The sequence below is a fragment of the Cucurbita moschata genome, unplaced genomic scaffold (genome assembly GCF_002738365.1).
Source record: "Cucurbita moschata cultivar Rifu unplaced genomic scaffold, Cmos_1.0 Cmo_Scf00030, whole genome shotgun sequence".
Classification (NCBI taxonomy): domain Eukaryota; kingdom Viridiplantae; phylum Streptophyta; class Magnoliopsida; order Cucurbitales; family Cucurbitaceae; genus Cucurbita; species Cucurbita moschata.
The window spans coordinates 639,401-653,057 of NW_019268546.1; the positions used below are offsets into that span (position 1 = coordinate 639,401).

Genomic DNA, 13,657 nt, shown 5'->3' on the forward strand with positions numbered 1-13,657 from the left:
GTTTTTTTGTTCATAATTTAATGATTTATGAACGAAGAACAACAACAATATGCTCTTCTCTCATAACCCAATTGGTTACAGCTGTTTACACGATTTCTCTCTCTCTCTCTCTCCATCGCTATTCCTCTGTTCAAACTCCAAATCAGAGTAAAAAATCGCTTGAACTCTCTCTTTTCTCTATTGGGTCTTAATATTTCGCCTCAGTTCTATCGATTATTCTCTCATTTTGTTGTTGTTTCTTCTGAAAATCGAAGGGGTTTTAGATTATATATTATCCATCGCTTTCTTTAGTAGATTTAAGGCATTGAACTGTTTGATGTTGTGAGAAAATTAAACAAGAACAAACCCCCTTCCCCCTTAAATTTCTCCGTCTATTTCGTGACAAATAATGCGGATTTCTGTGAGAGAAAAGGGTATTTTATATGCTTCTCTTATCGATTTGCGTGAGTGAGATAGAGAAATTGGGAGTTTGGGTTTCTGGGTTGGGTTTATTTTGGGGTTTGTGAAGCGGCCTCGTTAGCTGTGAAGTCTCCTCTTGTTGGTTCATATGGGGATTGGGTTTGGGGGATTGGGGCCATTATTGGATCTGTGTTTGATTATTTGGTGGAAATGGTGCTGTTCTTCTTCTTGTTCTTCACGGATTCTGGCTGCTCTGCTTTCTGTGGAGCACTGAAGAACTTGTTGTTCTTGGCTACTGATCACAAGGTTAGTGGAATTTAAGTCATTTTGGGTTTTCTTTTTAGATGAATCTTGTTTAGTCATGAATAATGATTGTGAACTTGGCTCTGTTGAGTTGTTTTTGCTTCAATGAGTCGTTTCTGTGGTTAAAAATGGATGGATTCACTTGTATGTTTGCTTTGATTCTGTTCTTCCCAGCTGAAATTGGATGGATTCATCAAATTTTCTAGAGCTGTTTTAAGTTGAATGACAGTAAATTTGTGAGTGAAGATGAATTTCAAAGATGAGACTCGGTTCATAACATTTTTTTGTTTATGTTCTTCAGAAAGTAAGTTTGATTACTTTAAAGTTTTCTAGTACGAAGTGTTCGTACATCAGTTGGGGAGAAGAGCAAAGCACAAAATCCAAAGAAGACAATATCGACTAGCGGTGGGCTTGTGCTGTTACAAATGGTGGGCAATATGTTTTTCTTGAAAGTTGCCCCAATGAAAGGTGTTTTAAGGTTTGGACGCAAAAGCAAGTTAAGTCTACGTTTTACCGGACCTACAACCTAAGCCCCAAGCCCACCGCTAGTAGATATTGTCGTTTATGGGCTTTCCCTCAAAGCTTTTAAAACACGTCCGCTTGGGAGAGATTTCCACCCCCAACTAATGTGGGATCTCACAAGATTTCCACACCCAGCTAGATTTCCACACCCAACTAACGTGGGATCTCACAATCTTCTTGCTAAACAAGCGGTTTAATTCTTCAAATATGATTATTTAGGGGGTTAAGAATCTTACTTTCCTAGTTTTAAAGCGTTCGAGAATCGGTTCATCGTTGTTTCTAAACTAGTTTCATTTGTCCATCAAATGGTTTCTTCGATATCTCGTGTTCGAGTCTTCTAACAGACTTAATCAATGTTGAAGTCACCTTTGCTATGCTTAGTTGATCAGTAGATGGAAGTTTTCCCTTTTGATCTCTGTTCTGAGTTGAAATTTAATGGTAGTTCTTGTGTTCTTTGAAACAAGGACTTATCAAGCAATACATAAGCTGTTTTTGTATGTGATGATCTTTTTCGTGTTCGTTCAGGATACTTGAACTCATCGAAACGTAAACGAACGATATCAAATGGACAAAAAACTGTGATCGAAATGGATCCTCAGGCTTTTATTCGGTTGTCAATTGGTTCTTTGGGATTGAGAATCCCAGGAACTGCTATAAATTCTACAAAACCTGGAGTCAGTGCTTTGTCTTCTCCGTGTTCGTGTGAAATTCGTCTTCGGGGTTTCCCTGTGCAGACATCTTCAATCCCAGTAGTCCTGTCTCCTGAAGCCATACCTGATTCTCATAGCATTGCTTCAAGCTTCTATCTTGAAGAGTCTGATTTGAAAGCATTACTGGCACCTGGTTGCTTCTATAATACTCATGCCTGTCTTGAAATATCTGTCTTCTCTGGGAGGAAGGGATCTCACTGCGGTGTTGGCATCAAAAGGCAGCTGATCGGGACGTTTAAACTGGATGTCGGTCCCGAATGGGGTGATGGGAAGCCAGTCGTTCTTTTCAATGGGTGGATAGGCATTGGCAAAAGTAAGAATGAGAATGGAAGACATGGAGCAGAGCTTCATTTGAGAGTGAAACTAGATCCTGATCCAAGATATGTTTTCCAGTTTGAAGATGTCACGAGGTTAAGCCCGCAAATCGTCCAGCTTCGAGGCTCGATCAAACAGCCGATCTTCAGCTGCAAATTTAGTCGAGACAGGTGATGCAACTCACTCAAAACTAGAGCAACATCTTTCTTCTGTTTAATATGACATGGCTGTTTTGGAATACTGCTTTGTTTTTCTTCTTGTGGATTCAATCCTTGACAGTTGAGATAAATTAATAGGGTGTCCCAGGCGGATTCATTGAGCAACTATTGGTCAGGCTCTGGTGATGGCTCGGATGTCGAGGCCGAGCGGAGGGAAAGAAAAGGCTGGAAGGTGAAGATACATGATCTTTCTGGCTCGGCTGTTGCAGCAGCCTTCATAACTACTCCCTTTGTGCCATCAACAGGTTGCGATTGGGTTGCCAGGTCGAACCCCGGGTCCTGGCTGATCGTTCGTCCTGATGTTTCCATTCCTGATAGTTGGCAGCCATGGGGAAAGCTCGAGGCATGGCGCGAGCGTGGGATTAGAGACACTGTCTGCTGTCGCTTTCACCTTCTCTCTGAAACACAAGAGGGAGGAGAACTTCTCATGTCTGAGATCCATATCAATGCCGAGAAAGGTGGCGAATTCTTCATCGACACTGACAAACAGTTACGAGCTGCAATGAGTCCAATACCAAGCCCGCAGAGTAGCGGAGACTTTGCAGCATTAGGCCAAGTAATCGGAGGCTTCGTCATGAGCTGCAGAGTACAAGGAGAAGGAAAGAGCAGTAAGCCAATGGTTCAACTAGCAATGCGACATGTGACATGTATAGAGGACGCTGCCATTTTCATGGCGGTTGCAGCTGCAGTTGATCTCAGCATCGAGGCATGTAGGCCATTCCGTAGGAAGATTCGGCGAGCACCTCGACATTCTTAGAGAGAAAACAGAAGGAAAAAAGGGTCAGAATAAGTGCTTTTAAGGTAAAATTCATGTGTAGAAACATAAACAAAGATGGGGCATACATCATTATGAAACTTATCTTTGAGGGCTATAAAATTTGGCATTTTGTACAGTATCAGCTGATGTTCTTGCTTATCTTAAAATTTAAAGTGTGTATATATATATATATAATTTAGCATAATGGCTGGTTGAGGTGGATTCACTAGCCAAGCATAGAATTTAAAGAATTTCCAAAATTGCTATTAAAAGCATATATGGCATTGACGTTGGTGATATCAATCAAAATCTGATTGGATCACATTGTAAGCTAAGTTTGGCATCTTTCAAGCGTGCTTTAAATGAAAAAGGACAATTTTTGTTGCACCAAATCCTTCAACCATCGTTGGATTCAACAACTTTCACCCACCCTTATGGTATGGCCTACCGGCCACCCCATTCACCAAGAGCTTTTTCAATCGCGATTCACCTCAGGCCAGCGCCATGAAAATAAAACACAGAAAACCTCAAAATTTGCCCCTTCTTCCCGTCACAAAACAGAGAAGGATGATGAACCAACCTGGGAAATGGGTGGCGCTGGTGGCGGCCATATGGATTCAGGCATTTACAGGCACGAATTTTGATTTCCCCTCTTATTCTTCCAATCTGAAGGCGGCTTTGGGGATGTCGCAGGTAGAGCTTAACTATCTGGCGGTGGCTTCTGACGTCGGTAAGGCCTTTGGGTGGTGCTCTGGCATCGCTCTCTTGTATTTTCCTTTGTGGGTGGTGATGCTCATGGCTGCTTCCATGGGGTTTCTTGGCTATGGCCTTCAATGGCTTCTCCTTCAAGGGATTGTATCTCTGCCTTACTCCATGGTTGGTTTCCCTTCTCATCTCTTCTCTATTGTTTACACCAAATCCACGTTGGCCTGAATTTGATACATTTCCTGACAAATTGGGGAAAAGGGTTTTCTTAACTTATTAGCAGCATGAATAGATCCACACAAATATTCATAAATTGTCACATATTTCATACCCTTTTCATCGAAACTATCAAGAACGAAGATAGGTTTGAGGTTGGGGCAGGGAAACAAATTGGAATGATTACTCTCATTTTCCTGCAGGTATATCTTCTCTGCTTGTTGGCTGGATGTAGTATTTGCTGGTTTAATACGATCTGCTATGTCTCCTGCATCCAAAAGTTTCCAACCAATCGCGCGCTTGCATTGTCCTTGATTGTCAGCTTCAATGGCGTCAGTGCAGCTCTTTACACTCTAATGGCCAATGCATTAGACCCTAATGATGCAAGCTTGTACCTTCTCCTAAATGCATTGGTTCCTCTCATAATCTCTGTCGTTACCTTCCTCCCAATCCTTCATCAGCCACCGGCTCAGCCGTCGTCTGCCGATGCCACCCGCAATGACTCCCTCACTTTCATCTGCTTATACATCACCGCAGTTATCACAGGCCTGTATCTAATCACCTTCAATTCCACGCCTTCCAGCAAGTACGGAGCCCAACTTTTGTTAGCTGGAGCTTTTGCCCTGTTACTAGTTCCTCTTTGTCTGCCAGGAATTTGGAGTACTCACAAGTGGTTGTTTCGGATCGCATCCACTGGCTTGAGCAGTGTTCTTCACTTTCGATTCAACCTTGTCAATCATGAACTTCAGCAGGAGCTCATCCCTATTGAAACAGAAAGAAGTGGCACGAAGGTCATCACCCCTTTTGATTATAAAGAGAAGGAAAGCATTTCAAGAAAGATGATGGGGAAAGAGAATTTGACCGTTCTTGAAGAAGAGCATTCAGCTAAAATGCTCATACGACGCTTGGACTTTTGGCTCTATTTTGTTGCATACTTTTGTGGTGGGACGATTGGGTTGGTTTACAGCAACAATCTTGGGCAGATCTCGCAGTCACTAGGATACAGTTCCTTAACAAGCTCACTTGTAACACTCTACTCTTCTTGCTCCTTCTTTGGGCGGCTAATCTCAGCAGGCCCAGATTTCATGCGTGAGTATGTAGTAGCAACAAACGGGTCAATCCTGCATATATATTCATTTTCCATGAATGATTTAACTTCAGATAACTCATAACTTTTCCATTTGCATTAGAAAGTATGGATTCATAATCTTTCTGCTAAACTTAGTGTAGCAAATGCAAAATTGGTTCTTCTACATACATATATTCATTTGTCACCAAAACATGAAGTTCAGAAAGCTTGAAAGTTTTCATTTGTATCAGAAACTAGGAAGTATGGCTTCATATTCCTTCGGCTAGATTTCATGTAGTGACATCAAAAGGTTCATATCTAGATGCAGGATTCATCAGTCACTGAAACTTTCCATTTTGCATTAGAAATTTTGGCATCATATTCAATTCTTGTAAACTTCCAAAACACAATCAGTAATCAACAACAGAGAAAAACAATGCTAGTGAACTGATTAAACTGCGTACCTGTGCAGAAAGGTGCACTTCGCCAGAACGGGATGGCTAGCCCTAGCACTAGTGCCAACTCCAATCGCCTTCATTTTACTCGCTGCATCAGGCAGCGAGATCGCATTACAAATTGGCACTGGCTTGATCGGTCTAAGCTCGGGATTCATGTTCTCAGCCTCGGTCTCAATCACATCAGAGTTATTCGGACCAAACAGCTCAGGCGTCAATCACAACATCCTCATCACCAACATCCCCCTCGGCTCGTTCCTCTACGGCGTCCTGGCGGCAGTTTCATACGACTCAACTGCCGGAAGTTCAAACCAAACTGCGGCGGCGCTTGGGGACGTGGTGGTGTGCATCGGCCGGAAATGCTATCTACAAACCTTCATATGGTGGGCTTGCATCTCAATCATCGGCCTCGCTTCTTGCTTCTTGCTTTTCCGACGGACGAAACCGGCATACGACCGCCATTACGAGAGTAACCCAAACAAGACATAGCCATTTTAGATCAGATACTGAACTTTACAAAAAAAACAAAAATTATATATACACATATATATTTATATATTTGTATATTATAATATAGAATTGAATTGGGGATTTGAAGAACAGGAATTGAATCTTGCTCAATTTCTACATGATGATTACATGAAATCCCTTATCCGACCTCAAATCAACATACACTCAATCAATCTTGTAGAACAGATTTTCATCGGTCCCGTTCGAAATACAGCTCGGTGGCCAAATGATCCATTATGTTCAATTTGAAATACGTTGTAATTGGTAAATGGTTGGAACATTTGAAATACGTTATAATTGGTAAATGGTTGAAAATATTTCAAAAATGTGCCTTGTTCATTAATCGTATCACAAACTCTTCGTGGAAAATACCGAGCATGTGAAGTTTGCTTAAAAAATATAGTTAAATTTTAAAAAAATTGATTAATAAAATTTTAAATGGAGGATTAATATTATTAATCTTTATAAAATAAAATTTTATTATCATCAATAATTTATTTTCATCCTTTTTAAAAAGCAAAGATTTGTTGTTTTCCACCTCATACAAATTAAAAAAAAAAAAAATTAGATCGTTCAAATTAAGTTTTATCAATATTAAATAGCTTTGTTAATTAACTATTTAAAAAAAAACATTTTCAACCAAATGAATTTTAATTTTTTTTAATAAATATATTATTTAAGAAAATAACTAATTTTTATAATTATTTCTTATTAATAATATTAATGTATATGGCAAGAAAAAGGTCAAATGAATTATTTCCAACAAAAGGAAAGTAAATAAATTCTTTACCAAAAAGTAAGAGATAAAAATGATAAAAAAGGTAAAAATGGTAAAATATATGAGGAGAAGTAGGAACACAAGTGGAGCTAAAATGAAAAGTCAATTATTTTCCAAAAAAAAAAAATGTTTTCTAAAATAAAAAAGTAAGAAAATCCAATTTTCTTTTTATTAAACTTTCAAAAAAAAAAAAAAGATTTTTTTTTAATTATCATTATTATTAAAATTTTCATTTTAATTAAAAAATTTGTATCATATTTAATTTATTATTATACTTAAAAGAATAAAAACTAGATATTATTATATTTCAATTCTTTCCTGTGTTTGGAAGAACTTTTTTGAATTGGATCCTTAATTGATGAGTTAGTATGAACTTATTCATGCAGATATGCACTCTTCGAATAGATTTTCTAAAAGATTCTGCCTTTCGTGGTTTGGTGGCACTCCGAGATCATTTTGATAATCTATGTTGTGTTGAAGGAATGTATATATGATCTGATTGATTGCGTAAAACCCCGTGCTAGCATCAAAATCGGCAAGGTATATAAAAAAAGACAAGTATTTTTATATTCTGTTAGTATTTGTTAGTGATTTTGTCTGGATGAGTCATTTCTTTCATGATGAACGGTTGACAACTGTCTCCCATTTTATCTGTGAATCGAGAAAAAAAAAGGGAGCTCGGGTGAAAGAGGGTTGTAACAAATCTTGCTACAGGAAAAAAAACGTTTGAATTCCAAAATTAAAACAAATATGGTAACGTTCCAATAATTTTGCTAATATTAATTATCAACTTTATTAACTTATCATTGTATCAAAACAAATCCATTAAAAAGGAAACAAAACGTTTTTTTTTTTGTTAATATTAAAAATTAATTCCAATAAAAAATTAATTTCCTTTTCTAAAATCCCTTCACTATTTAAATAAATCTCCTATTGCTTCTCCGATCACCAATTATCATCAATGGCTCTAATTTTCTCTCTAATTTTCTTAATCTCCTCCGCCGTGTTCGCCGCTGCCAGCGGTGAATATGGCTTCTCCGTCGAAATGATCCACCGTGACTCCCCCAAGTCTCCTATGTACAACCCATCGGAGACCCACTACCACCGTCTAGCTAACACCCTCCGCCGCTCCATCCTTCTTAACAGAGCGGTGGCGCTGTTAGACACGGCCGAGGCGCCAATGTTCAACGACAGAGGAGAATATCTCGTGGAGGTATCACTTGGAACGCCGCCGTTTCCAATCCTAGCCATTGCTGATACAGGAAGCGACATCGTTTGGACTCAATGCCAACCATGCCCAAAATGCTACGAGCAAACCGCGCCGATGTTTGACCCGAGTAAATCGTCGACTTACAAGATAATCCCCTGTTCCTCGCCGAGTTGCGCGTTGGCTGGACAAGAACGTTCTTGCTCCGATCGGTCTGAGTGTCAGTACTCGATTAGTTACGGCGATGGGTCCCACAGCAACGGCGATTTTGCCGTTGATACCGTCACCATGGGGTCCACCTCTGGTCGCCCCGTGGCATTTCCTCGTACTGTGGTTGGTTGTGGCCACGACAGTGCTGGTACTTTTAGTACTAATGTCTCCGGGATTGTTGGACTTGGTCGAGGTCCGGCATCGCTCGTCCCCCAGATGGGTGCCGCCTCCGGTAACAAATTTTCTTACTGTTTGACTCCGATCGGCGACTCAGCTGAGTCGAGCAAGCTGAACTTCGGCTCTAATGCTCAAGTAGCCGGCTCTGGAACTGTCTCGACTCCGATTAAAACCAGTGACCGTTTCGATTCCTATTACTCTCTCAACATAGAAGCCATGAGCGTCGGGGGCAAAAGATTTGAATTTCCGGCGGCTTCCGCCTTGGGCGACGGATCAAATGTCATTATCGACTCCGGCACCACCCTTACTATACTCCCAACAGAGTTTTACTCCACCTTCGCGACGGCGATTTCCGAATCGATAAGCCTTGAGCGAACAGAGGACCCGAATCAATTCTTGGATTTTTGTTTTAAGACCACGAATTTGGACTTTGAAGTGCCGTCCGTGACGGTGCACTTTGAAGGCGCCGATGTCCCCCTCCGTCGTGAGAATGTGTTCGTTATGGTGGCGGAGAATGTTGTTTGCTTGGCCTTCCGCGGCGGCGATGGGCAAAGTATTTCCATCTACGGCAACATTGCACAGATCAATTTCATTGTTGGTTATGATGTTACGAGGAACTTTGTTTCCTTCAAGCCGGCGAATTGTTCCGCTATGTGATTCTGATTTGCCATCTTGTTTTCAGTTTCTGTTTTAAATCGATGTATATTTTTCGTTCATTGTGAATCTTACAGAATATAATTATATTATTTTCGAAAAATGTTCAAATTTAATAAATTAAAAACCTATCCCCAAATAATTCTGCTACATACACGTGCTACTGTTTTATTACTAGTAAATGTTGTCTATTTTGCTGTGTTATGTATATTGTTAGCCTCACATATTTAAAATTTGGGAGATGATGTGGGATCTCAAAACGTTTCCCAGAAGACAAGTCACATCTCCCACAAACTTGTGAGTCATTGATCTTGACATGGTTCGAGGAAGTAAATGATATTTTATGTGTCATAGAAACGTTATATTAAGAAAAGAATGGAAGTATAATTTTCATTTAAGTACGTACAATAATTTGAAATTATTAGATATCAGCCCCTTACTATTTTTGGAAACGCTATGAAATTATTAGATATCAATTTCCAACTAAATTGTCACATATTTCATACCCTTTTCATCGAAACTATCAAGAATGAAGATAGGATTGAGGTTCGGGGAGCTTCTCTGCTTGTTGGCTGGATGTAGTATTTGCTGGTTTAATACGATCTGCTATGTCTCCTGCATCCAAAAGTTTCCAGTCAATTGTGTTAGAAATTACGACTCTCCACAATAGTATGATATTGTCCACTTTGAGCCTAAGCTCTCGTGGCTTTGCTTTGGGCTTCCTCCAAAAGGCGTCATTTCAATGGAGATAGTATTCCTCACTTATAAACTCATGATATTCCACTAAATTAACTAATGTGAGACTTACTCCCAATAATCCTCAATCCTCAACAATCCTCCCTTCGAACAAAGTATACTATAAGCCTCCCCTGAGGCTTATGGAGCTCTCAAATAGCCACTCCTTAATCGAGGCTCGACTCTTTTCTCTAGAGCCCCCGAACAAAATACACCCTTTGTTCGACACTTTAGTCACTCTTGACTACACCTTCGAGGCTCACAATTCTTTGTTCGATATTTGAGAATTCTATTGACATGACTAAGTTTAGGGCATGGTTCTGATACCAAATGATAGCAGTAAATTACAGAGACTTGGCAAAATGTAACAAAAATGATCTTCTTTATTCATAGGGGCCAATGCCTTTTATAGAAAAAAATACATGAAACGCAGAAAAGACAAAAAAGGACACGAATCAACTGACTCTACTCATAACAAGAAAAAATAGCTAACAGAAATTTGCTACCTCAACACTTCATCCCTTGAACTGAACTCAATCAACAGTTTAGTTCATAGCACTCATTCCAAACGCTTCTCTGATCCTCTGAAATGATGTCATCTTCAAAGGCTTTGTCATTATGTCGGTCAGCTACTCCTCAGCGTTGCAATAGACCAATTTAATTACACCTTCCTATGTCAATTCTCTGACAAAATGGTATCGAACCCTTATGTGATTTGACTTTTCGTGCATGACTGCATTTTTTGATAACTTGATAGTGGACGTGTTGTCACAAAACAGAATCGTCTCTTCATCTTTCTTTCAATATCCTTTTCATCCAAATGACTTGACAGACACATGTAGTTGGCTTCAGCAGGAGCTCATCAATCTTGAAACATAAAGAAGTGGCACGAAGGTCATCACCCCTTTTGATTATAAAGAGAAGGAAAAAATAAAATTTTATTATCATCAATATATGGATGGAAACAGTGTATTGACACCTCATAGAGATTATCTCCTTTCTTAGTGTTAATTTAGAAAGTTCATGAGTATTTTTTAAACATGAACATTTTTCGAACTTCTTAACAAGTTTTAAAATATTTTTAAAAATTTTAAAAATCTAAGGCTATTTTAAAGTTATTTTTAAAGTTTGGTATTTTTTAAACAAAATATTAACGTTTTACCTAAAAAAGAAAACAAATGGTAAGAGTATTTTAAAATATTTTAGGATATTATAAAAAAATTTGAAAATGTTTCAAGAGTGTTTTTTTTAAAATTTTTTTTTTTATTATTATTAGTGTTTGTGAATTTTGTAATAAATTTGTAGCCTTTTCTTTTTATAATATCTCAAAATTAATTTAATTTGGATTTAAAAACTTCTGAATTTAAATTCAAAATAAAAAAATGGTAAGAAAAGAAATTAATGTGTTATTAAAGAATCAATAATTTATTTTCATCCTTTTTAAAAAATAAAGATTTGTTATTTTCTGCCTTATACAAATTATTAAAAAAAAAAGTTAGATCGTTCAACCAAAGGAATTTTAATTTTGTTTAATAAATATATTATTTAAGAAAATAAATAATTTTTATAATTATTTCTTATTAATATTATTAATGTATATGGCAAGAAAAAGGTGAAATGAATTATTTCCAACAAAAGGAAAGTAAATAAATTCTTTACCAAAAAGTAAGATATATCGGAGGTAAAAAAAAAAATGGCAAAAATGGTAAAATATATGAGAAGTAGGAAGACAAGTGGAGCTATTTTAATTTACGTTATATCAAACTTTCAAAAAAAAAAAACTATTTTAATTATCATTATCATTAAAATTTTTATTTTAATTAAAAAAATTTGTATTATATTTAATTTATTATACTTAAAAGAATAAAAAACCGACATTATTACATTTCAATTCCTTTGGATGAGTTAGTATGAGCTTATTCATGCAGATATGCGCTCTTCAAATAGGAATCATTTTTTGAAAGATTTTGCGTGGATCTCTGAGATACTTTCGACAATCTATGTTGTGTTGAAGGGATATATATATGATCTGATTGATTGTGTAAAACCCACGGTAGTATCGAAATCGGGAAAGTATACAAAAAAAAAAAAAGACAATTATTTTTATATTATGTTCGTATTAGTTAGTGATTTTGCCCCGATGAGTCATTTCTTTCATGATGAACAATTGGCAAACCGTCTTCCATTTTATTTATGTGGATCGAGAAAAAGGGGGCTCGAGTGAAAGATGGTTGTAACAAATCTTCGTAAATAAAAATTAAAGGAAAAAAAACGTTTGAATTCCTAAATTAAAACAAATATGGTAACGTTTCAATAATTTTATTAATATTAATTATCGACATTATTGACGTATCATTGTACCAAAACAAATCCATTGAAAAGGAAACAAAACGTTATTTTTTTTTTTTGTTAATATTAAAAATTAATTCCAATAAAAAATTAATTTCCTTTTCTAAAATCCCTTCACTATTTAACTAAATCTCCTATTGCTTCTCCAATCACCAATTATCATCAATGGCTCTAATTTTCTCTCTAATTTTCTTAATCTCCTCCGCCGTCTTCGCCGCTGTCAACGGTGAATATGGCTTCTCCGTCGAAATGATCCACCGTGACTCCCCCAAGTCTCCTATGTACAACCCATCGGAGACCCACTACCACCGTCTAGCTAACACCCTCCGCCGCTCCATCCTTCTTAACAAAGCGGTGGCGCTGTTAGACACGGCCGAGGCGCCAATGTTCAACGACAGAGGAGAATATCTCGTGGAGGTATCACTTGGAACGCCGCCGTTTCCAATCCTAGCCATTGCTGATACAGGAAGCGACATCGTTTGGACTCAATGCCAACCATGCCCAAAATGCTACGAGCAAACCGCGCCGATGTTTGACCCGAGTAAATCGTCGACTTACAAGATAATCCCCTGTTCTTCGCCGAGTTGCGCGTTGGCTGGACAAGAACGTTCTTGCTCCGATCGGTCTGGGTGTCAGTACTCGATTAGTTACGGTGATGGGTCCCACAGCAACGGCGATTTTGCGGTTGATACCGTCACCATGGGGTCCACCTCTGGTCGCCCCGTGGCATTTCCTCGTACTGTGGTTGGTTGTGGCCACGACAGTGCTGGTACTTTTAGTACTAATGTTTCCGGGATTGTTGGACTTGGTCGAGGTCCGGCGTCGCTCGTCCCGCAGATGGGTGCCGCCTCCGGCGGCAAATTTTCTTACTGTTTGACTCCGATCGGCGACTCGGCTGAGTCGAGCAAGCTGAACTTTGGATCTAATGCTCAAGTAGCCGGCTCTGGAACTGTCTCGACTCCGATTAAAACCAGTGACCGTTTCAATTCCTTTTACTCTCTCAACATAGAAGCCATGAGCGTCGGGGGTAAAAGATTTGAATTTCCGGCGGCTTCCGCCCTGGGCGACGGAGCAAATGTCATTATTGACTCCGGCACCACCCTTACTATACTTCCTACGGAGTTCTACTCCACCTTCGCGACTGCGATCTCCGACTCGATAAGCCTTGAGCGAACAGAGGACCCGAATCAATTCTTGGATTTCTGTTTTAAGACCACGAATTTGGACTTTGAAGTGCCGTCCGTGACGGTGCACTTTGAAGGCGCCGACGTCCCCCTCCGTCGTGAGAATGTGTTCGTTATGGTGGCGGAGAATGTTGTTTGCTTGGCCTTCCGCGGCGGTGATGGACAAAGTATTTCCATCTACGGC

At 38.8% G+C, this 13,657-nt stretch overlaps 4 protein-coding genes across 5 annotated transcripts in view; all 4 read left to right on the forward strand.

Moving 5' to 3' along the window:
• LOC111464238 lies at positions 1–3,366 on the forward strand. Its single transcript, XM_023108341.1, has 3 exons — positions 1–705; positions 1,750–2,419; positions 2,546–3,366. Exons 2-3 carry the CDS (start codon positions 1,812–1,814, stop codon positions 3,222–3,224), a joined length of 1,287 nt encoding a protein of 428 aa, XP_022964109.1. The 5' UTR covers positions 1–705; positions 1,750–1,811; the 3' UTR covers positions 3,225–3,366.
• Positions 3,367–3,501: 135 nt separating this feature from the next.
• On the forward strand, positions 3,502–6,194 carry LOC111464237 (protein NUCLEAR FUSION DEFECTIVE 4-like). Of its 2 annotated transcripts, none has more exons than XM_023108339.1 (3): positions 3,502–4,100; positions 4,349–5,259; positions 5,687–6,194. In XM_023108339.1, exons 1-3 carry the CDS (start codon positions 3,729–3,731, stop codon positions 6,156–6,158), a joined length of 1,755 nt encoding a protein of 584 aa, XP_022964107.1. In that variant the 5' UTR covers positions 3,502–3,728; the 3' UTR covers positions 6,159–6,194. The 2 variants fall into 2 exon arrangements, with proteins under 2 accessions (XP_022964107.1, XP_022964108.1); XM_023108340.1 differs by having other exon boundaries at positions 3,511–4,100; positions 4,349–5,238.
• A 1,724-nt stretch (positions 6,195–7,918) lies between these two features.
• Positions 7,919–9,208, forward strand: LOC111464202 (aspartic proteinase CDR1-like). Its single transcript, XM_023108296.1, has one exon. It carries the CDS (start codon positions 7,919–7,921, stop codon positions 9,206–9,208), a length of 1,290 nt encoding a protein of 429 aa, XP_022964064.1.
• Positions 9,209–12,454: 3,246 nt separating this feature from the next.
• LOC111464203 (aspartic proteinase CDR1-like) overlaps positions 12,455–13,657 on the forward strand; it is a 1,305-nt gene continuing 102 nt past the window's right edge. The window contains exon 1 of the mRNA XM_023108298.1: positions 12,455–13,640. Coding sequence (XP_022964066.1) covers positions 12,455–13,640 — 1,186 coding nt within the window. The remainder of the gene's footprint in view (positions 13,641–13,657) is intronic.